Consider the following 21,829-nt stretch of genomic DNA (forward strand, 5'->3'; position numbering starts at 1 on the left):
AGCTTCCTGGTGAAAGTGAGCACCTGGTTCCCGTGTGCATGCAGAGCCCAGGATTCACTCAGCCACGGCTTGAGCCTTCAATGGATACATTCAACAGTTACCTGTCAAGTGCATTTCTTCTGTGCCAGATTGTGTGATGCTCAGTACTGTGAAAGTAATGATGACTAAACATTATTCAAATAAATACACATTCAACCGCAAAGTGTGAAGGCACAAAACTGGTTTGCCGTAGAGAGAGAAGCCTCACTCACATAGGGGATCGGAGGCCCCTCTAGGTCCTCCTAGATGTTGGAGGGAGCCATGATTGATGGGCATGCCCCCAGCCTGTGAGATCAGAGGGAGCACACCCCGGGCAGGGGGCACTTCGGGAGAATAGCTCGGGGTGCTAGGGCTGCCAGGGACCTCAGGACACATGGAGGAAGGCAAGGCCCAGAGACCGGAGTGACTTGCCCAGGGACACACGGCAAATCGGTGGAACCGTTGAGGGGTGGAGTATCAGTCACAACCCCCTGCCTCCCATGTCACCTCTTGGAAACCAGATACCCGCTTCGCGGCCAGACCCACCAGCTCCAAGCGGAGGCCAAAAGTAGCGAGGGACGAGGCCGGAGGTGGGGCGAGCGGGGGCTGGACCCCCCGGGGTGTGGGGAAAGGGGCAGGGGGCGGCACCGCTGACGTCATTTCCGGGGTCGGGGTATATAAGCTTGGCGCGCGGGCGCTGCTGCTGCTGCTGCTGCCGCTCCTGCCGCTCCTGCCGCTCCTGCCGCTCCTGCCGCTCCTGCTGCTCCTGCCGCTCCTGCCACTGCAGTGCTCGAGCCCCGTGCAGTGGAGCCTGCGGGAGGATCGATCGACAGACGGACGCACGCCGAGACACTGCGCCCCCAGCCCCGCGCCAGTGCCGCAGCAACCCGACCCCGGCCGCCGGTCCAGCAGCCCCTCGCCCGTGCCTCGGTGCCCGGCCTCACACCGCCAGCTGCTCGGCGCCCGGGTCCGCCATGCGCTCCGCCACTGTCCTGGCGCTTCTGCTCTGCGCCGGGCAAGGTGAGAGAGTGCGGGGGGCTGGCGGGAGAGGGTCCCCGGGCACCCCTGACTTCCTTGAGGTCGGGGCACCGCACAGTGCCCCGCGACCCTCCACACCTCCCTTCCGGCGAGGCGAGTTTTCAGCACCGCGGACAGCGCCACTGCCTCCCGCCTGACCCTGCAGCGTGGCCTCCTCCTGGGACCCACAGGACACTTGGGCCTGACTTCCAACCTCGAGGGGCAGGGCCACCTTGTGCCCATCCCTTGCCTGGGCTTGGCGCCTCGGCTGCATCAAAACCAGTGCCGGCTGGCGCGGTGGCCGGCCAAGGTCATTGGGGGGAGGTGGGAGGATGGCTGCCCGCCCCCCTCCACCCGTCCCCCCCTTTAATCTCACTCTCCCCGTCTTTCTGCCCTTGACTCCTACTTCTCCATATCATCCCTCACAATCCCCCTCCTCCACCTCTTCTCCCCCATCTCTGGGGTCCCTGCCTCCCCCTCATCTGTCTCCCACCCCAGTCCCACTGTGTGGCCCCTGCCCTTGTTTTGATAGCGCTCCCCTCAAGAGCACACCGGCGCCAGAGCAGGAGTTTCCCAAGGGGGAGGGGGAGGGCCTCTCAGTGCAGCCTCTGGGGACCACCCCACTGTGGGCAGCAGCCAGAGAATGGAAACAAAATCAGCCCCAGCCTCTCTTTTTGGTGGTGGCAGTTTTGAGGGGAGGCCTTGGGGGTGAGCCCAGTCAGGAAAGGCTGGGCTCCACCTGGAGCAGACGAGTGACCCCCAGCACTCTCTTCTTCTTCCCAGTCACTGCCCTCCCTGTGAACAGCCCTATGAATAAAGGGGACACCGAGGTAAGAAGGGGTGCTGGGGTTGCTGGGTAGGAGGCTCCAGTGGACACTTTACAGCCAGTTCTTGGGCAGCTGCAGGAGTAGGTTTGGCATAAAGCCAAGAGCCAGCACTGCGGCTGCTGAGCCTGGGGACAGCTTGCAAAATAAGATATCAAAGATTGCTTGCTTTCCCTGCTGTCCTGCTGTGGGGACTTCCCCAGCCTCCTCTGAGCTGCATGTGTGGCCCAAAGACTCCTGCTTCTTACCTGCTGGGCTGAGGTGCCTGGCCTCAGGCTGTCTTGAATACTCTGAATCCAGTAGGCCCACCAAGGGCTGGTGGGGGTGGCTTCTCTGTGGTTGTGGTTGTCCACAGACCTGTAATGGTCTCTGCCTGCCTGGCTCTGACCTCCCACTTTGCTCTTTCTCTCCCCCGAAAGGCTCTGCCCACAAGAACCCACACCCAGCAGGCTCTCCAGCCCTGGCTCTCCCAAAGGAACACAATGAAAACATCTTGATCATGGCTCCTGCACCTAGGGTCCCAGCCAACAGGGTCTAATTGTGGAGGTCACCCAGGAAAGGGCCTTAGGAGACACTGGTAGGGGTTTCTCTGGCAGTAAGAGTCACTCCACGCTGGGTGTGTACTTGGAATTCATTCTTGTCTGAGCTCGGGCTGTTTTTCCAGCCTCTAGTGCTCATCCAAACCTTCACTTGAGGGTCAGAGAAATTTCTACTCCCCACCTTCCCAGAAGCTATTTTCTTCCACTAGAAGCCATAGTTAATATCCAAACCATCCAAGAGATTCCAACCTCAGTTTGCTCAATCATATTTCCTATGTTTTAGTTGCAGATAGGACAGAATTTAAACCTCTACCACTTATTCTAGCTGTGTGACCTTGGGAAAATTCCTTAACTTCTCTGAGCTTTGCCTGTTTTTCCTTTCCCTTGGGGGGAGGTGTAAAGAGTAGGAATCATGGATGTGAATTGCCTAGCACATAGTAGGTCCTCAGTAGATGGACACTGTTATTCCTAGAGCTGCCTTCTTGATCTCCCCACCCCTCTCCAGATGCCCTCCCCAACCCAATTCCTGCCTGCCAGAAAAAGCCCTCATCACAAGCAGGTGATTATCTGATATTCCCAATGCAAGATCTGGGGTTGCAGGGAGATACAGGGTACAGGCTGCTGGGCTATCCTTGCCAGATCCCTTATGGGAGACACTCTGGCCACCGTATTATACCCAGCAGTCTGGGGTCAGGGGCACCAGAGCAGCTGGTTAAGACCTGAAGATTCTGTATAAGGTTGTTGTGACTACACAAATTATACAGCACTTGCCAGTTTGCCATCTTGGATCCTTGGACTGGTTGCCTTGGCATCCCGTAGACACAGCCTCCCACCTCCTCACTCCCCGCTGGTGTTGCCTGATGCCTGTCTGCCACCTCCTGCTCTCTACTCAGCTCTAGGCTGTGGAAGCAGGGCTGGAGTTGTGAACCCCTCCCTGGGTGTGCTGACACTCCATGCTTGAGAGAGTATTTTTCCATCTGTACCTCATTACCCTGGGAGAGCAGTTGGGAAGGTATTCTCACTCCTATTTTACAAATGAGGAAACTGAGGCTCAGAGAGGTTAAGTCACTTGTCCAAGATCACACAGCTAGGATACCACATTACAGCACCATCATCAAAGATCATTCATCCATCAGGTGCCTAATTATCCATAGCACCTTTGCAGGCACAGGATAAGACTTTCAGAGACGTGGCTATGGTTGACCTGGGATGTGCTCCCAGATGTAGCCAATGTGTGCTCATATGCCGCCAGGGGATTCATCCATCCCATGGTGAACATGGAGTGAGAATACGAAGCTGTGACTCCTTGCATGTGACAACACCATGGGTGTTAGGAGATAGTAACCTACATCCTGTTTCTAAACAGGGTAGAGCCAGGGAAGGTTTTTGTCTCCTCTGGGCAGTCCAGAAGGACTTCCTGGAGGAACTGACCTTTGCGCATCTTCAGGATCAGAGCACTTTTGTAAGACATCCTTTTAGTGCCCAGAAGCAGCTTTCTCGTGTTTAGGGAAACAGCACTCGGGGATGAGAAGACACCAGGTATCATTCCCCACACCCCATTCTCACCATGATCCATCTTAGAGGGGAAACTGCTGGTCATGTGATTGGAGTGCCTGACACGTGGTAAGCACTGTATAAGGGTTTTCTGTTACCATTGCTATCACTGTCTTGCTAAGAAAGCAGAGCTGTGCCCCTGAGCCAGGGATCATGGACTCCGAAATACAAAACTAAATCCCATCTGTTCTCACTAGAAATTCACCCTGGAACCTCCAGGGACTGAGCCCCATGCTCAAACCAGCCCCAACCTGCCCCTGCACTCCGTTTCCAGGTGATGAAATGCATCGTTGAGGTCATCTCTGACACACTTTCCAAGCCCAGCCCCGTGCCTGTCAGCAAGGAGTGTTTTGAGACACTCCGAGGAGGTATGAGCTGGAGGCTAGGGGTGAGGGCTGCTGCCTGCTGGGCTGGGAGGCTAGGAGATGGGTGTGTGGCTTTTGGTGGAATTAATGATTTAACTCAACAGTCACTGACTGCGTGCCTGTCATGGCCAGACACTGCACTGGGGTCCAAGGTACATAGGCAGTTGAAGGGGTTGTAGCCCGGGTGCTTACAGACAGGCAGAGGGGATGCATATGAACACAGGCAACTAGAACTCTGGTCAAAATGAAACCAGGGCTGGAACAGCAAGCCACCAGACTGAGCTCCCCATGGACAAAGATTTTGTGTGCCGCATCCCAGTGTCTAGAGCAGCCTCTGGCCCCTGCAGACACCCTCCAGATGGGTGATAAATAAAGGAATGTTATGGGTGGACATGAGAAGGACAAAATCTTTCCAGGCAACCAGTCAAGTTTTTACTAACTGCTGGATAGAGCCAGCAACATTTCGGTTAGGCTTTAAAAGAAACATAGGGGATCGATGGGTGGAAAATGAAGAAGGGGTTGTCTGGGTGCAGCAGACAGCGTGAGCACAGGCATGGAGATGGGAACCCGTTGTGTTTAAAGAGACCCAACTCATCATCAGGGGCTGCCACCCCTTGGCTGAGGTCTGGGTGCTGGAGTAATGGCTGACTTCTCTGGTGTAGTAGGAAACTGACACACACCTTGGAAAGAAGGTAATTTCAAAAGTGTTATCTCAAGACCCAATCTTGCTCCTGCCGCCCTGGTTTTAAGTTTCCAGAGTAAATTCCTTGTGCTTAGCTGAAAATATTGATGGTAATCTCTTTCTCGGCCATTCTCTGGAAACCATCCATGACGACCCTTCTTCATTGCAGATGAACGGATCCTTTCCATTCTGAGACATCAGAATCTACTGAAGGAGCTCCAAGACCTCGCTCTCCAAGGTATTTTCTAGCCACTGCACAGGATTCTGGGTAAATTCCAGTAACCAAGAGTCAGAAAATCCAGTAGAAGGTTCAGCAAGGTCCTCTCTGGGACTGTCATTCCCTTTCAATTATAAAGCAGAAAAGTAGAATCCGCTGTGCCACCTAGCTCAATCTGTTATTGATATTGTTAAAGAAATCAAGGCCCAGAGAGGTTGAGTGACTTGTCCAAGGTCACACAGTGAATAGGGACATGTCAGATGCAGCTTCCCTAAAACCCACAGCCTCCGCAGTTCAGTCATTTCAGGAAGTAACTTCATGAAGTAGTGAGCTGCTTGTTACTGTTGATATTCAAGCCAAGCCTGGACAGGATCCTAGGGTGGAGGGTTAAGCTGCCATCAACCCACAGTCAGCCTCTATGCCTAGCCCCCTAGCTCCTTCCAGCCTTGATGCAAAGCACAGTCCTGCCCTCACAAATCAGAACACCTGAGTTTGGCCCTGCCCCTACCCCAGCTGACTCCCTGTGGGAAGTGGCCGTTTCCACCAGGACGGGACCACTGGTGGTGGTGTGCCTCTCCCCGAGAACAGGGCATTATAGCCTGAACCCAGCATCTGTCTCCCAAGAAAGCAAGAGCCTTCATTCAGGGTCGGGGTGTGAAGGCTGCTCTGGCTCCAGGATGCGCCCTACTCAGGCCTTTGGGGCAGACCAGGCCATGTGTGAGGACAGAGAGGGCTTTGGGGAAGAGGTGAGTAAACACAGCCTCAGCAATAGGATCGCTATGGCCCTTCCCAAGCTAACACACTGTTCTCCCTCCCATTCACGATCCAGCCTGGGCGGCAAGTACCCACCTCCTGTCATTGTTGGAGGGGAAGGGAGTGCTGGGCGCAGCTGGGGCTGTTATCACCTGGATAGTTATGTCGTCATCAGTGACCCGGGACTTGTGGTTTTTAAAACTAAGCATTAAATATTTTATTACAATATGATAACTTTAAAATTAAATATTGAATGACTGATTACATTAAATAATTAGACTGTCAACAGAGACTATTACAGGAGAGTGAGTCCTGAAATATCTGTATACACATGCCCGTGTGTATCCAATATAAGCAGTGTCCAATATACGTATATATGACTGTTTTCTATTAACAGAGTCCTGCATGTATTTCTGTCCATCCATCTATCCGTCCACTCTCTCCTGGGCTCCCACAGCGTCTTCTGTGTGCCTCTGTCTTAGCATTTATCACAGAGCAACCCTGTTTTATAGACAAGCACCCAATTCTTGGAGAGCCAGAGTTGCCCAAGGAGCTAGGAAATAGCCATGAGGGGACCAGAACCCATGTTGTCTGAGGCCAGGGCTGGGCATGCTCCCTGGCCCACAGCTGCCCCGTAAAGCCCATCGTGGGGAAGAAATGAGGACCAGCTGCAGAGCTGGCCTAGCTGAGGGGCCAGCATCAGGAATCAGGCACAGGTGTGGGGACTATCAGAGGAGGCAGCGCAGCGGTGGGTGGCAGCTGGGTGATGCAAGGAGAGGGGTCTCTGGGTCACAATAGCAGGCACCATCCCTGGGCTCAGAGGTAGGCACAGGGCTTGGCCTTCTCCCAGGGCCTGGACTCACAGCATCCAAGGGTAGCAGGGCTTGCCTGAATCAAGAGCTGTTACGGTTGCCACCTGCTGCAGGGTCCCTGGAGCTACCAGCCAGGTCCTGAGAGGTTCCCCATCCCCCCACTCCTGCCCCTGGGACCTTTGCTCCATTTGAGCCTTTCTTGCTGTGTGAGGCCGCAGCAGGGCTTGCTCTGGCTTTCCTGGGCAAAGCTGACTCCGGCGAGGCAGTGTGGCTGCCTAAGGGCCCCAGCTAAGAGGGGTGAGAGGGGCCAACCCTTCACCACTCCCCGAGCTCATGCCCTGTCAACGTCTCACTGGGCAGGCCCGAACATCACGTGCCCAGTTTACAGATGGAGAAATGGAGGCCTCACTCTCACAGACGAATATGCCAGGGCTGGATGCAATGGGACTTTTCCCTCCTTTTCTCATACCAGGCGCCAAGGAGAGAGCACATCAGCAGAAGAAACACAGCGGTTTTGAAGATGAACTCTCGGAAGCTCTTGAGAACCAGAGCAGCCAGGCGGAGCCGAAAGGTCGGTGCCAGCCGGTCTGGCCAGAGGTGGGAAAGGGAGGGTGGCGGTGGGAACAGCAGCTAGGATGGATCCAGGGTCCCTGTGTGTCGGGAGCCCCACTCATAATCCCTGATTTCTCTACCTTTACAAATGAGGAAACTGCGGCCCAGAGAGACGAAGTCCCTTGCCCAAGGTCCATGGCGTGACCGGGGGTTTCAGTCTGGGCCTGCCTCAACTCCAAAGCTCTCGCTCAGTCCCATCTGCCCAGAACAGGGCTGACACTCTAGGGCAGGAGGTCCCTGGCATGGCAGGTGACAGCTTCAACTCTAGGTCTACCCAGTGGCTGCTGTTGCAGAGTCCCCACCCCCAGTGCCTGTCCTCCTGGGATGCCGTGGGGCCTCAGAATAGCCAGGATGCAGGAGGACTGCAGACAGAGGAGCAGGTGAGAAACGTGAAATGAACCCAGATCATCTTTCTTGAAACAAGAGCTTCTAAGAGTCCAAGAGGTCATGGCTTAGGTCAGTGTGACACTCTGAGCCACCCTCCCTGCCTGGGGAGACCCACGCACTGGCCCCGTGGCACCTCTGTTCTCCATGTCCAGGAGCTGGATCCCAGTATCTTCCATCTGGGGCTGAAGGGAAAGCCCCCAGTTGAGGCCCTGTGCCTTCACATTGGCTGAAGCTTTAATGAGGCAGGCAGCTGTGTGTCGGTATAAAGAGATCCCGAATTTGGTATTTGGAGGTTTGGGTTCAAGGCTCAGGTCTGCTGCCTATAAACTGCGTGAGATGGACAGGTCACCTTACCTTCTGCAGATCATTATGGGTTTCTGTGAAATGGGCAGGGGAGAACCTTTCACCAGAGTCCTGGTGAAGCTCAGAAGGTAGAAAGTACGTGGAATGTTCAGTGGTCATCATTCTAGTGATGGGAATTTTTACTCATTAAAGGCTGTCTTTAAGGCAGCCTCAAGAAAATACCTTTTAATGAAACCCTAAAATATTGCAGAATTGAGCCCTTTCACAGGACGCTGAAGACAGAGAAGCCCTACATGGAGGGGGGAATGAAGTTGCAGTCATGGTGCCTCTTATACAGAGGGGTTAAGCAACTGGCCAAAGATCACACAGCTGACATATTAATTCTCAGTTCACAGCTTTATCTCCTGGGTTAATTTTTAAGGTCTGGTTTTTTGTTCTTTGAATAATAATCTGTTCTAAAAAGCAGGATTTTAAAAAAAGAAACAAATCCAGCATCAAGCCTGAACACAGACAGAGGGGCAACCCTAACCTTTGTCTTGGGCTGGTCTCGCTGGAGACATCATGAGTAAGATCTGAAATTAGCATGTGGGGAGGCCCCGCGCATGGCCCAGTCCTCAGGGCCTGACTTGGCTGTGCTGTGTCTGCAGAGGCGATGAAAGAGCCGCCCTCCGAGGATGCCGTGGAGAAAAGAGAGGAGTCCAAGGAGACAGAGAAAAGTGATGAAGCTACGGATGGAGCCAGGCCCCAGGCTGTCCTGGAGCCCAGGCAGGAGTCCAAGACTGAGGGGAACAATCAGGCCGCCGGGGAGGAAGAGGAGGAGGAGGCCACCAACACCTACCCTCCAGCCAGCCTCCCCAGCCAGAAATTCCCAGGTCCACAGGCCGAGGGAGACAGCGAGGACCTCTCTCAGGGTCTGGTGGACAGGGAGAAGGGCCTGAGTTCACAGCCAGGGTGGCAGGCAAAGAGAGAAGAGGAGGAGGAGGAGGCCGAGGCCGAGGCTGGACAGGAGGCTGTCCTCAAGGGAGAAGACCCCACTGCAGCGCTGAATCCCCGCCCGAGCCTTGGCTACAAGGAGAGCAGGAAAAGCGAGAGTACGTTTGATGGCGGAGACCTCAACCAGCGCGCCTGGGAGATGGGGATGGGTGGGAGGGGAGCCTTCTCCATAACCTCATTCCACCTTCATAACAACTCCGAAAGGTAGGTATTAGCTCCATTTCCCAGATGGACAAATGAGGCTCAGAGAGGTTAAGAAATGTGCCCAAGGTCACACAGCTAATTTGTAGTAAGAGCTGAGATTCTACCCCAGCTTTATCTGACTCCAAAACCATGCATTTCCCACTCTTCTACATAGTCTGCCCCCCACCAACCCAGGAAGTTAGGGGTGGGTGGTGGGCGAGCTGGCTTTGGGAACAGAGAGCATGGCAGGAGGGCACAGGCTGATCTGGGAACAGTGTCAGCTTCAACCAGGGTTTAGGAGAGGCCTTGGCTCCCTCCACGGGCCTGCCAGTGTCTTTCTCACTCTCCAGCTGTGGGGCTTCTGGGGTGAGGGTGTGGGGAAGAGGCCAGCTCCAGCGAACCCACCCCCTGAGCTGAGAGGGTCTTGCAAAGCCTGGCATCAGGATGGATTTTCCTGCTAAGTGTCATCACTGTGGAGAGGCTGGGCTGGGCCCTGAGAACTGAGGCTTATGGCCCTAAAGGTGGCTGCAGCAGAGTCCCCTCAGGGAGTGGAGTCCCCCGGGGACTGGGAAAGTGGTGGTCCCCACTCACTTTCCTGCTCTTGTCTACCACCTGCTTCAGGTCGATCGGAGGCTCTGGCTGTGGATGAAGCTGGGAAGCCTGGGGTTGAGGAGGTTCAGGCCCCCGAAGGGAAGGGAGAGCAGGATCACTCCCAGCAGAAGGAGGAGGAGGAGGAGATGGCAGGGGCCTCCAAAGGCCTCTTCCAGGGTGGGAAGAGCGGGGAGCTGGAGCAGGAGCAGGAAGAGGAGCGGCTCTCCAAGGAGTGGGAGGACTCCAAGCGCTGGAGCAAGATGGACCAGCTGGCCAAGGAGCTGACTGCTGAGAAGCGGCTGGAGGGGCAGGAGGAAGAGGAGGACAACCCAGACCATTCCATGAAGCTGTCCTTCCGGGGCCGGGCCTACGGCTTCAGGGGCTCTGGGCCGCAGCTTCGACGAGGCTGGAGGCCATCCTCCCAGGAGGACAGCATTGAGGCGGGCCTGCCCCTCCAGGTCCGAGGCTACCCTGAGGAGAAGAAAGAGGAGGAAGGCAGCGCCAACCGCAGACCAGAGGTTGGTATCAGGCGGAAGCCAGCTCTGCACTGTGCCCCGGAGAGTGGGCCCAGCGGGGGTGGCCCCACCTAGATACACTGCCCCTGCCCTACTGAGGGGACATGCCCCCCTTGATCCCCGGAGTCTGGGGATGGAGAGATGCTCAGACCAGGGGCTCTTAGGGTGGGAGAACACCCCAGCTCACAGTGGGCACCCAACAAAGCTGGCTGGGAGAGGGAGGAGCTCAAGGCAGCCTGTGGCAGTGGGGGAGGCACTAAGTGAGGACTTTGTCCCAAAGGCTGTAGGGAGCCTTGCAGATCGTGCGCTGGGAAAACCATGCAGTGAGTCCGGCCAGGTCCCCTCCTGGCTCCCAGGCATTCCAGGCTCAGCCTCCTCTCAGGTTCAGACTCTGCATCTGGCCCATGAGGGTGAAGGGGCAGGGCAGGAGCAGGACAGGAGCAGGGGTAGGGTCAGGGGACCTCTTGACTACGGGGAGTGGGTGGGAGCAACTCGAATGTGAGCTGGAAGACCTGGGCTCGGCCTCTTCCTGGCTGTGTGGCCTCGGGCGGGTCACTCCCCTCCTCTGAGCCTAGTTGGTTCCCCCACTTGTAAAGTTGGGGTAAGGAGTCCCCTCTGCCCACCTCATTACCTGATTGGAGCACACACGGGCTTTGAAAACCAGGGTCCCTGGGGAAGATGAATGGGGTGTGGGGACAGGGGGCAGGATGGGAGGCGGGTTCCCTGGCAGGTAGGTGACTGGGATACCTGGTTCAAGCCTTAGTGTCTGGGTGGGACCAGGGCTCTATGGGAAGACTGACACCTGTCTGTGGCCCCGACCCTAAGGCTCTTCTCTGCCAATCTAGAAGAGGGTGTGGCCCCTTCTTTGGGCCCCTGACCCCCTCTCTGGGCCTGGCAGTCTGAGAGGAAGCAGGCTCCCTGTTGACAGCTGGAGTAGGAGAGGGCATCTGCCCATGTGCCTGGGAGACCAGGGTGAGGGGCTGAGGACAAAGCTGGAAGAAGTGCCACCAGCTTCCTTTCTCCACAAGCAGAGGGAGCTCCAGACTGCAGGGCAGAGAAATGGGACCCCTGAGGCATGTGGATAGGATGGGGTGGGGGCCTCCTTGACACAGCCTAAGGATCTCCTTAGAAACCCCGCCTCTTGGAACACCTGCCCCAGGGCTGCTCCAAGACAAAGGGGCTGTAGACTCTGTTTCCATGGCCTGCAATTTTCAGTGTCGGGGTCCATGGGCCAGGATGCCCTCGGCAGCCTCAAATGCGGCAGTGCCCCCAGGAAGATGACCCCTCCCAGGCAAAGCTGGGAGCCAGACTTCCCTGTGCTTCTGCTCTGAGTCTTGAGGGTATGCTCTTGCGGGTGTCCAAGTTCTGGGGCCCGGAAGCTTCTGGAAACTGGGCATAGAACAGGGCTCAGAGGAGGGGCCCTTGCTTCCCTGAACTGGGGCAGCCAGAGCTTGGGATCCTTCCACAATCGGGACCAGGAATTAAAGCCCAGCCTTAGGGAGGCCCACGTGGGGCAGCTCTCCGGCTCTAGCCCTGCCTCAGGCCCATATCCCCCTCAGGTAGGAAGGCTGCAGAAGACAGACCCGGAAGCCCCGGGCTGGCCTCACCCTGGGTCCTGGCACCCATGGGCTAGGCCGAGGGAAGGGGGTCTTCAGGGCACTGTAAGTTTTGTTTTCCATGTGCCCTGAAAAAACAGATTCCTACCTGTTCGGAACCATTTGAGAGGAAGTGGGGCCGTGTTAAGAGGCCACCAAGAGCCATGTGGGGACAGGGCCCCCGGCATCAGCCACCTTCTTGTGCATAATAATCCCGAGAGCAGTGCAGCAGAGTCGTATCACTGTCTCCATGAGAGAGATGAGGCCCCTGAGGCTCAGAGAGACAAAGCCACTTGTCCGAGGCCACACAGCTAACCCGGCCTTTCTGGCTGACTGTGCCTTCCATGCCACTGGCGAGGCTGCCCTGAGTGACCCTCAGTGTCTCTCCTAGGACCAGGAGCTGGAGAGCCTGTCGGCCATCGAGGCAGAGCTGGAGAAAGTGGCCCACCAGCTGCAGGCGCTGCGTCGGGGCTGAGGCATGAGCTGGCACGGCTGGCCCCGGGGCACCCTGTGGCCCTGGCTCTGCTGTTCCCTTGGCAGGTTCTGGTCAGACGACCTGGACACTGCTTCCGGTAGGGAGGCAGCCTCCAGCCTGCCACGCGCCCCATCTCCTACTCTTGACCCCTCCCTGCCCTTGAACGCCCTCTGCAGGGCAGCCCCACAACTTTAAACACTGACGATTCCTTCTCTGAACATGGGCAGCTTTCTAGAAGTTTCCCTTCCTCCATCCTATCCACTGGGCACAACTGCAATAACTTCTGACCTTTTGGTGAAAGCTGACAACCCCTGACTGTAACATATTCTGAATAAAATTTATCTAAAGAAAAACAAATCTGCTCTGGGCTCTTTCCTCTGAACTCTTTCCCCTCTCAACTCAGCGTGGAGTGGGATGCACCGGATGTGGGCGGATGGACTGAGGGAGGTTGTTTCCGCCTGGGGGACTCCTTTCCCAGCCATTTCCTGGCTGTGGGATCTTGAGCAAGTGACTTTGTAGCTCCGAGCCTCAGTTTCCTCATCTGTAAATCAGGAATGCTGACCTGCCTCAAAGAGTATGTGTAGGGATTCAAGCACACTCGCTGAGGTCCCCAGGCTCCTTCCTCTCCCCGTTCCCAGCCACACCTGAGCTGGGCCATGCAGAGGTAGGGCCAGGTAGAGACACGGGCTCTGCTTCCTGAGCCTGGGTTGCCCCTCCCTGAGGGTCCCTGCCATACGATCACCTGTGGTGCTGGGTGGAGGCCCTGATGGCCCCAGCCTAGTGCCTGTCGCAGGCCACAGGCAACAGACCTGAGCCTCCGAGCTGCGGGCCACCCCCCATCCCCTGGTTTAAACACTTATGCCCTGCTATGACTTACCGTCTGTTACCTGCATAGGAGTGTGGGGCGTCTGAAGAGCTCATGCATGTGACGCTTCACTAGAGCACAGGCTGGTCTTAGTCCCAGTTTTGTGAATGAGGAAAATGAGGCAGAGAAGGTGAAATGATTCGCCCAAGTCACAGGCAGGGATGATGCTGAGAACATTGAAGCATGGGGACTGTGAGGATTGCAGTCAGGACCCGTGGGCACTGGCTGAATATCAGGGCCCATCATTTAGTCACTTGTCAAACATTCATGCAGGGCTGCTCTGGGCCCGCTATGGCTAAGCATGGCTGAGACAAGCCCTGGCTTTAAGAAGCTCACTGCCCAGCGGGGACAGCTGGACCCTTCAACAGCCAAAGCAACCCACGGGGACAAACATGCTCTCAGCAGGAGAAGGACACACCCATGCTGGAGCATGCCCCCTTGCAGGCCAGGAGGAAGGGGAGGCTGGGTTCGAGCCAGGCTCTGCTGGACTGGCTGGTTGGCCTTGGCCAGTCACTTTACCTGTCCAGGTGGCAGCTCTATGACAATCGTCCTTGGCCTTTGCAGCTCAAACACAAGCAAGCCGGAGAGGGTGATGATTCCAGGCAGTGGTGGACAGGGTGCAGGGAGGGGCCTCAGCCTTCTCAGGGAGGAACAGAAAAGGCATGGGCATCATGGGCGAGTGAGGCTCAAAGGCATCGCTGCCACCCTCCAGGGGCCCGGGCAGAGCCAAGTCCACAGGCCAGCTGGGATCTGGGAGCCAAGTCCCTGGGGCTCTGCCTGGTGAGTCTGAGCAGGCAAGGTTCCATGGTGGGAACTCAGGTTTGGACCTAAGACTGGAGTTGGACGCCCCAGCCCAGCCATTAACTAGCAGGAGTCTTCGGGCAGGCGCTCCTGGCCCTCTCAGGGCCTCAGTTTCCTTATCTATAAAAGGGAGACAGTATTTACTATCTCCTTACCAGATTATGGCGAGGACTGGGAGCCCACACAGCATGACCCAGAAAAACACTGTGATGGGCTTGAATCATTTGGGGGGGTCTCGGCAAGCCTCGGTTTCTCTGATGAGAATGGGCTGCCCATGGCGGCCAATGCCCACCCCCAACCCCTGCCCCCAGCAGAGCACGGAAGGACACCCTCCGAACGGCTGGTGCTATTTATTTTTTCATGTTCCAAAAAGTTAGGTTTACATTCTACCCCGACAGTTACAGAAATAAACACAACATTAACTGTACTCCACTAGACCGTTAGAAATCAAAACAAGATGAGTTAGTAAATAAAAAGATCACAGGGACACCCTGTCCCTGAAACCACCCACCTCAAAGCCACCCACAGTGTCATAACCTCATGGAGTGAACATGCGACCAAACCGGAAGAGCCAGCGGGCAGAAGCCATGATGTCTGTATCTTGTGCACAGTCACGTATATTATGCATACGTATGTACACAAATTAAGCACGAACCAGCTTGGGAGTCTGGTGAAGTTGCTTGAGAACAGCTTGAAGCAAATGGCATTTGTCACAAAGCACAGGTGTCAGCATGAACAGCGGCATCCTGGTGAAACCCCTGTAAGTGGCTTTTCAGAGTGAGCTTCAGAGAGGTGTGATTCCACACAGCCTTGGGGGAAGGGGGTCACCAGGCTGTGGGAGGGGACAGTCCCTCCACACCACTAGGTCACAGATGGCTCTGGAAGTAAAGGGAAAATGCAATCATTTCTGAAAAAGTGGGGGTCTGGGTGCTTCTGCTGGTGAGAATCAGAAAGAAGACCCAAGCAGCAGGAGGCGGCCATGGGGTCATGCTCACCAGCTCTCTCCTGAGCAGTGTGGGAGGGTCGCTCACCCCAAACTACACTGGCAATGGCTGTACAGAGAGAAGGGACAGAGTGCACAGACCCTTTCTTATAAGGGGAGGACTCACCGGAGAAGCCTTGGCTGTATCACCTGAGTCGGGCTTATGCCTGGGAGGGGCAGATGACTGTGGCTTCAGGGTGTGTCCAGGCCGGCCTGAGGCCTCAGAGGCCAGGCAAATCTTTGACAAGGACAGCTGCACTTCTCTGCCTCCTGGTTACCAGGCTGGAGGGGCCGTGCTCCTTTAGGGCACCTAGCACCCAGCTCAAGGTCTCTGAATCCAGTGGCCCACAAGCCACAGCTCAGGAAGGAGGAGGAACTGCTGGGGATCCCACCAGGTGAACAAAGTTTCTAGGGAATGGAAGAAAGGACAGATACAAACCCCAGGGACATCAGTGAAGCCATTCAGTGGCTGTGGCCAGCGACCAATGTGTCCAAGAGCCAAGGATTGGTCTCCCAGGCTAGAAGGGCGAAGGACAGGCTGGCTCCCTTGGTCTTGGGGTGGCTGTCTGGCAGGCACCAGCCACGGTTCTCAGTTGGCTCAAACGTGTGACAGCTTCCTACCTGGTCCGTCTTCCAACCGTCTATAAAGCATACTTGGCAGTCCCCTGGGTACAGAAGGGAATGTTTTTCCCAGGTTGCTTTCGCCTCCGTTGACAGGCATGAGACATAGGCAGGCCCACGCACAGGAAGCCCTATGGAACCCACCAGGCTGTAGCCAGGTCTGATTCCGCTGGCCATGCTGGGTGGCTGCAGGCCCAGCTCCTCCACCACGTGCGGACCCAGATGCCTCCATGACACTAAGGGCGAAGCCCCAGTTCCAGGGTGGGGACACCCAGCAGCTGATACTCAGTGGGGGGTTACGTTTGCAGAGTCACATCACCATATAATCAAAGAACTGTCGGGCAGAACTTGACCCAAAGCCTCGGTCCCAGGGTGTCCAATGCAGATTGTGCAGGTGACCCTCTGAAACTAACCAAGGCCTCAGCCGAAGTGTGGTCTAGCCCCCTGCTCCCCGAGCTCTTTAGCAGTCTGTCCACGGACCACCACCAAGGCACACGCTGCAGGGCCACAGAGCCAACTGGAAACAGTGCTGACCAATTCAGAAACAGAAGCTTAGGAACAAGAGCCCCAAGCCACCCCAATGCTGGCGGGGCCAACTCCAGGTGCCGTGCCTGAGCAGCACCACACAACCCCCTTTGCTAAGCGGGTCCTGCCCTTGGACCCAGACACTCTCAGTGACTGCTCCGGAGGCAGCACTGCCATGCCCCAGGGAAGAGGAGGCCGCCAGGGCCCAGGTGGTTTTAGTGGGTCTCTTTCCCTGAAGCAGAAACTCCAGAGCCAGGGACAATGCAGCCGAAGGGAAGACCAACCCTATGACACTGTCATGAGATCAAAGACGGTCAGTTCACACCAGGGAATGTTTGGCAAACAGGGCTCCATCCCCCCACGGAGGCCACTCCCAGGTGCGCAGGTCCCGTGCCACTGTCCAGGCCTCTCCTTGCCGGCATTCCCTTGGCTTCACTGGGCAGAGTCCACCGGCCCTGTGGGTCCTGGGTGCACTGGCCTCTCCCTACCCACCATGTAGCTCCCAGGTCCTTTACAAGGCCAATCTCCATCCTCCATTTCCACTCTTGGAAAATGCAAATGCCCTGCACACCCACACCCCCACACCCCTGGCCCCGCCCCACCATGGAGGGCTGTGGACACAGCCACAACACCAGGTGGCAGTTACTTGGTGTCTGGGCCCTGGACGAGCGAGACCACGGAGGCCACAAACGTACAGGAACAGTGTGGCCAGGAGTCACACTGCATACCCCCACCGGTTCCTGAGGCAGACTGGGATTGAAATTTTATTTTTAAAAGGTAAAGCTGTTTTATTAAACATCTTTTAAGGACTGGGAGAATGACATAACAAACTTGAGCAACATGTGTAAACACGTGTGAAATGTGGTTTGATTTCAGTAGTTTATTTTGGAGACAAAGCAGTGCAAGAGGCCGGCCGCGCTTTCCTGTTTCCCTGGGGCTCAGGGTCAGAACCAGGAAAGGCGATGTACAGACATTGATCGGGGTTCAACACTCAAGTCGTGTAAACGTGGTTAGTCGTTGGGTCCTCAGTTTCCAAAAGAGCCGGGCAGTTCTGATGGCTTCTGCCCCTTGCCCAAGCCCTGTGCCTCCCTCCTCAAAGGGGGAACCCCTCCCGGCCAAGCCAGGCTGAAGGATCCCCACGCACCAGCTCAGGGACCTCTCTTGGGACACTCGGCATTCTCTCCAGTGTCCTCCGTCTCACTGGGCAGAGCGCTGCCCAGAAGCCTTTTTCACTTCTTCAAAGTAAACTGGTATCTTAAAACACAAAACCATACTCAGGGAGGCCTGATGCTTCTCACCCAGCACTCCACATCTTCCAGGGACTACGGAGGCTCCTCTCCAACCCTTCTCTCTGCAGAGGGGCTGCCTGGACCAGGGGTCAGGCAGGAGAGCCAGTGCTTTGCTGCCAAGGCGATGGGGTGTGTCTGAGGTGTGCAGGAGGTGTGGCTCCCTGGTACCTGGCTGGCTCCGTGCTTGGGGCTTGCAATGAGAGGTGGACCAGGCTTGCTGGGTGAGGAGGGACCCAGCAGATGTGAAAAGGAGTGAACCCGCTGGGAGAGGGCCCTGATCTCCACCGAGTCATGCTGAGGCTCCCGTGCCTGTCCTCACCCGGGTGGCTTCATGGAGAGGCAGGCTGCATCCCAGGGGTTAGAGCACAAAGCCAGCCCTGTGGTGCTCCCTGGTCTCAACTGCCTACTAGAGACGAGGGTGCAGAGGCCCAAAGACCTGGAATGATTTGCCCAAATCACAGTACAAACCCTTGGCACAGGCGCCATCAGCTCGGGGCTCCCAGCCAGGCAGCCTCCTTCCTGGGCTTCTTCAGGGAGCGGCAGTGCTGGCTTGGGGGAAGGAGGCCGCTGTGCAGGGCTAAGTGGGACATGTGTTGGAGGGCCCGGAGGACGCCCAGCTTCCTTTCCTTCCCTTTTGTGAGGGAGCACAGCCCAGATGGCAGCCTCCTCCGGCTGTGGGGAGGGAGGGGTTAGCTGCACACCCAGCAGGGGTGGGGCTTACAGAGCCTTGGTGGAAATTGGAGGGAAAACAAGGAAGGGGCAGGTCCAGGAGCAGGGAGTCAGGGAGAAGGGAAGCCACTTTCACGCGTGCTGATCAGCCACCCACAGCCCTGATCAGCCACCCACAACCTGGCATGGGCAGGTTTCCCTTCAGGGTCCCCACAGGAATGGTCCACAGCGGCCACGGAGACCAACAGATGGGGATGTGCACAGATACTCAATGGCAGCCACACGCACACCCCGCCTCCCATTCAGACCTAGTGTTGAAAAGACAAGCATGTGTAAACTCAGTGGAGACGTCTGCACAGCAGGGACCAGGTGGGGCCCCATTCCCCAAGGCTGGACCCCCTGGTGCTCTCTTCCATTTCCACCCACCCCTCATTCAGATCATGACATCAGAAAATCAGGTTAAAAATTAAAAAACAGAAGAATCAGATCACTGGGGATTCTTAGTAGTAGCATCGCTGTTGGGAGCTGCTGGCCCAGCGGGTGTGCTCCGCGCCCCGCGCCGCCCCTCTGGGTCCCGGCTCCGTGGCTACTGGGAGGAGGCCTTGGTGGCCAGGGAGGCCACGCAGTGCTGCTGGAAGCTGGGTGACACGCCGGCAGTGCAGCCGAGTCTCTGGTGAGGCAGCTTGGCAGTGCCGCCTGCGTCGGCCTCGGCCTTCCAGGGCCTGTCCTGGCCCATCATGCTGCCGCAGCAGCCGGGGCTGGCACTGCATGTCCGCTCGCCTGCCAGGCCGCCCGCCGGCTCGGCCAGGAGCTTGCTGTGCCTCAGCGGGGCCACGTCCCCTGCAGCTGCCGTAGCTGTGCTCTGGCCCTGCAGGACGGTGGCGATGTGGTTCAGGAGGTCTGTGAAGAACTCGCTCACGCCCTCATAGCCTAGGAGTGGGAGAGAGAGCACAGGGGGGCATGAGCCAGGGGCACACATGGTGTGGAGAGGCGGAGGAGGAGGCAGGACAGATGGGCGTGCTGTCAGAGCACGATTTACAGAGAAAACGTGAGGCTCGGCAGATAAGGGGTGCTGAGGGAGTCACACGCCTGGGCGCCCAGCCAGGGGCATGCTCCTTGACCTTTGGCTGTTGTCCGGGTGTGAGAAGCTGAAGATGAGCTGAGGATGAAACGTGCTTGTCCCTGTTCTTCTCGGTCGCAACTCTACTGTCTCACCCACCCACCTGCATGGTAAAAGCCAGTCCGTGTGCAAGGGATGTTGGCGAGGTTGGAGATGGCAGCACCAAAGCTGGCTCCACACACTTGGAAAAATAAATACCCCTCGACTCTGTGAGGCCCAGCCGAGTCTGGCCTCAGGCTGAGTCCCGGAGACCACTTCCACCATGAGCCTCAGCTTCCCTGAAAACTAAGAGCACTGCCTACCTCCCAGGTGGAGGCTGCCATGGCACCATTGAGAGGGGCTGGGAGGTGGGTGGTGCCTGCTTCACAAAGCAGCTGCCACCCGCACTGAGTCTGCCTCCTTCTCACCACAAAATACCTGCAGGGAGGCCCTCTGTGCTCCATTCTCTGAGGATCAAAGCCAAGGGACAGACATGCTGGGCATCACCAGCAAGATCCAGGACTGTGACAAGGCTCCCCAGGACAGGACACATGCTCCCCTTAATGAAGGGAAGTAGAACAGAAGCCGTGGTGCCTGCCTGGGCGAGCGCTGCCCAGCACAGATGCAAACATCACAGAGCCCATGGGAGCCACCCAGCAGGTTTCAGATCTTGGGTGAGGATTCTGCTGACTCCCAGCAAACTGCTCCAAAAGAGATTCACACAGGGCGAGCGCCCCACCTGCCCAAGCCAGCTTGGAGGGATGGAGTTTTCAGACACCCCGGCCCTCCCTCTAGGGTAACATTTACAACCATCGGCCCCACTGGGGTGGGAATGACAGGTCAGACGTGGACACCCTGTGCCACCTCTTACAGAAAGGCCTTTCAAGGAGTGCCCACGGGTCTGGCAGAAGAGGCTGCTGAATCTGCCCACACCCTCATTTATTCAGCAAACAACTGCTATGGTTTGAGGACACCCACGTCTGAGGGGGATGCAGGGGTGCCCACAGTGGAAATAAAGATGGCTATGCTGGCTGGCACGCAGTGCCTCCCAAGACGGCACCGCGCCAGCATCCCGTGACCTCGTCTTGCCTGATCTTCATAATGCTGTCCCCATGTTACAGATGAGGACGCGTGACTGTTAGCCAGCACAGTGAAGGCGGGAATGACGTCCATGGTGTTCACAGCACTGGGGAAGCAGCAGCCACTGGGCTGTGAGCACACGGTCCTCGGCTTGCTGCATTTCTGCAGCCCCCGTTTCACAGGTGAGGACGCCGAGGCTCAAGGCAGCTCCTAAGAGGCAGAGCGAGATCTAAAGGACGCCTTCGGTCCTGTGTGTGCCTTGAATACCACATGGTGCCAGGTGCCCTACCATAGGACCAGGGGTGTTTGTCAGCCCTGGGCTGAGGCTGGAGGGCAGGGTAGGTGTCCCAGGCATGGGCATGGCTGCCAGGTGCCTAGGGAGAGATGCAGCAGAGGAGCTCTACCATCAGGTCAGTGCCAGGGAACAGGGAGCTGTTCCCCAGCAACCTCTGCCGTCATCTCCAGACGAGGCCCCAGGGCCCAGGGCAGGGAGGGTGCTGTCTGTGGCAGTGCAGAGGCAGCTGCCTCCCCAGAGGCCTGAGGATAAACAGGAGCTCGGGGAGTGGACTGAGGCGTGAACCCGCAGGGCAGAGTGGCAGCTCCATACCAGCACTGTGCAAAAGCCATCTCCTCTGTCTGCAGGGTGGGAAATTGGTTCCCATTGCAGAAGTGAGCATTGAGCCTAAAAAGGCAGAGGCCAAGATTCAAACCCATGGAGAGATCCCAGCGGGCCTTTGCCCATCGCCTTGTGAGGACAAAGTGAAGCACTGGGGCAGGCCTGGCTCACGGTGTCATCAGCACATGCGGCTGTTGCTGTTATTATTCCAGAGTCAGTGTGCCAGCCCCTCTCCCAGGTGCTGCTGGACGCCCTTGGCCCGAGGGACCTCCTGTGAGGTGCAGGAGAACAGGCCTGTCCCTCTGCTTGGCCGCAAAAGGCTGCTCTATGCTAAGGCAGGCACACTGAGCCATGTCCTGGGGAACTGGCTCTGCCCTGCCTGGGTCCTGGGCCTCCCTTCAGCACCAGAATCCCTCACCAGGCTCTGCCACAGCCCCGTCCCATGTGGGTGGCCCTTCTCTTGGCTTCCCTGGAAGAAGCCTCCCTGTCCACACTGGCTCATAGTGCCCCACACTGGCTCACAAGGCCGTCCCTTGTCTGCACCCACAGACTGCGACCATCCACACATTTTGTTTTGGGGGCACTGGCCTTGCTCAGGTAAAGCTTCCCACCCCCTCCTATCTCCTCCCACCTTCCAGAACTTCCCTTCCAACAGGGCTCCCTGTGCCCCTGGCCCTTCAGCCACTGGTGCTGCCCCCTTTTCGTTCTGTCACTCAACATGCTCCGTGGTTTAGATCTCACACTTTGTTATCCTGAATACCCCTTGCGCCCTGGTTCCCTCATACCTGCACAGCAAAACCCCATGAAACCTCAGCTCTGCTAAACCCGCGGTTCCCTCCCCATTGCA

General features: G+C 56.9%; 2 protein-coding genes across 7 annotated transcripts in view; one reads left to right on the forward strand and one right to left on the reverse strand.

Moving 5' to 3' along the window:
* Positions 1-784: 784 nt before the first annotated feature.
* Positions 785-12,817, forward strand: CHGA (chromogranin A). The gene is made up of 8 exons (XM_017546976.2): positions 785-1,038; positions 1,819-1,865; positions 4,227-4,320; positions 5,169-5,237; positions 7,254-7,352; positions 8,731-9,174; positions 9,881-10,368; positions 12,352-12,817. The coding sequence occupies exons 1-8, from the start codon at positions 993-995 to the stop codon at positions 12,433-12,435; spliced, it is 1,371 nt and encodes a 456-aa protein (XP_017402465.1). The 5' UTR covers positions 785-992; the 3' UTR covers positions 12,436-12,817.
* Positions 12,818-16,991: 4,174 nt separating this feature from the next.
* ITPK1 (inositol-tetrakisphosphate 1-kinase) overlaps positions 16,992-21,829 on the reverse strand; it is a 179,998-nt gene continuing 175,160 nt past the window's right edge. For 4 of the 6 annotated variants that reach the window (XM_037745171.1, XM_037745174.1, XM_037745170.1 and 1 more), the window contains one exon: positions 16,992-19,117. In XM_037745171.1, coding sequence (XP_037601099.1) covers positions 18,774-19,117 — 344 coding nt within the window. In that variant the 3' untranslated portion in view covers positions 16,992-18,773. Of the gene's footprint in view, positions 19,118-19,547; positions 20,741-21,829 lie in introns of those variants that run through there. The other 2 variants (XM_037745173.1, XM_037745172.1) reach the window with 2 other exon arrangements.

The sequence above is a fragment of the Cebus imitator genome, unplaced genomic scaffold, assembly GCF_001604975.1.
Source record: "Cebus imitator isolate Cc_AM_T3 unplaced genomic scaffold, Cebus_imitator-1.0 Scaffold193, whole genome shotgun sequence".
NCBI classification, from domain to species: domain Eukaryota; kingdom Metazoa; phylum Chordata; class Mammalia; order Primates; family Cebidae; genus Cebus; species Cebus imitator.

What these genes read in the sequence shown, in the direction of transcription:
- CHGA (XM_017546976.2), top strand. Translation starts at nt 993, where the DNA reads ATGCGCTCCGCCACTGTCCTGGCGCTTCTGCTCTGCGCCGGGCAAG. An exon ending in TTTTGAGACACTCCGAGGAG is followed by an intron (nt 4,321 to 5,168) that starts GTATGAGCTGGA and finishes TCTTCATTGCAG; the next exon opens with ATGAACGGATCCTTTCCATT. An exon ending in GCGCCAACCGCAGACCAGAG is followed by an intron (nt 10,369 to 12,351) that starts GTTGGTATCAGG and finishes TGTCTCTCCTAG; the next exon opens with GACCAGGAGCTGGAGAGCCT.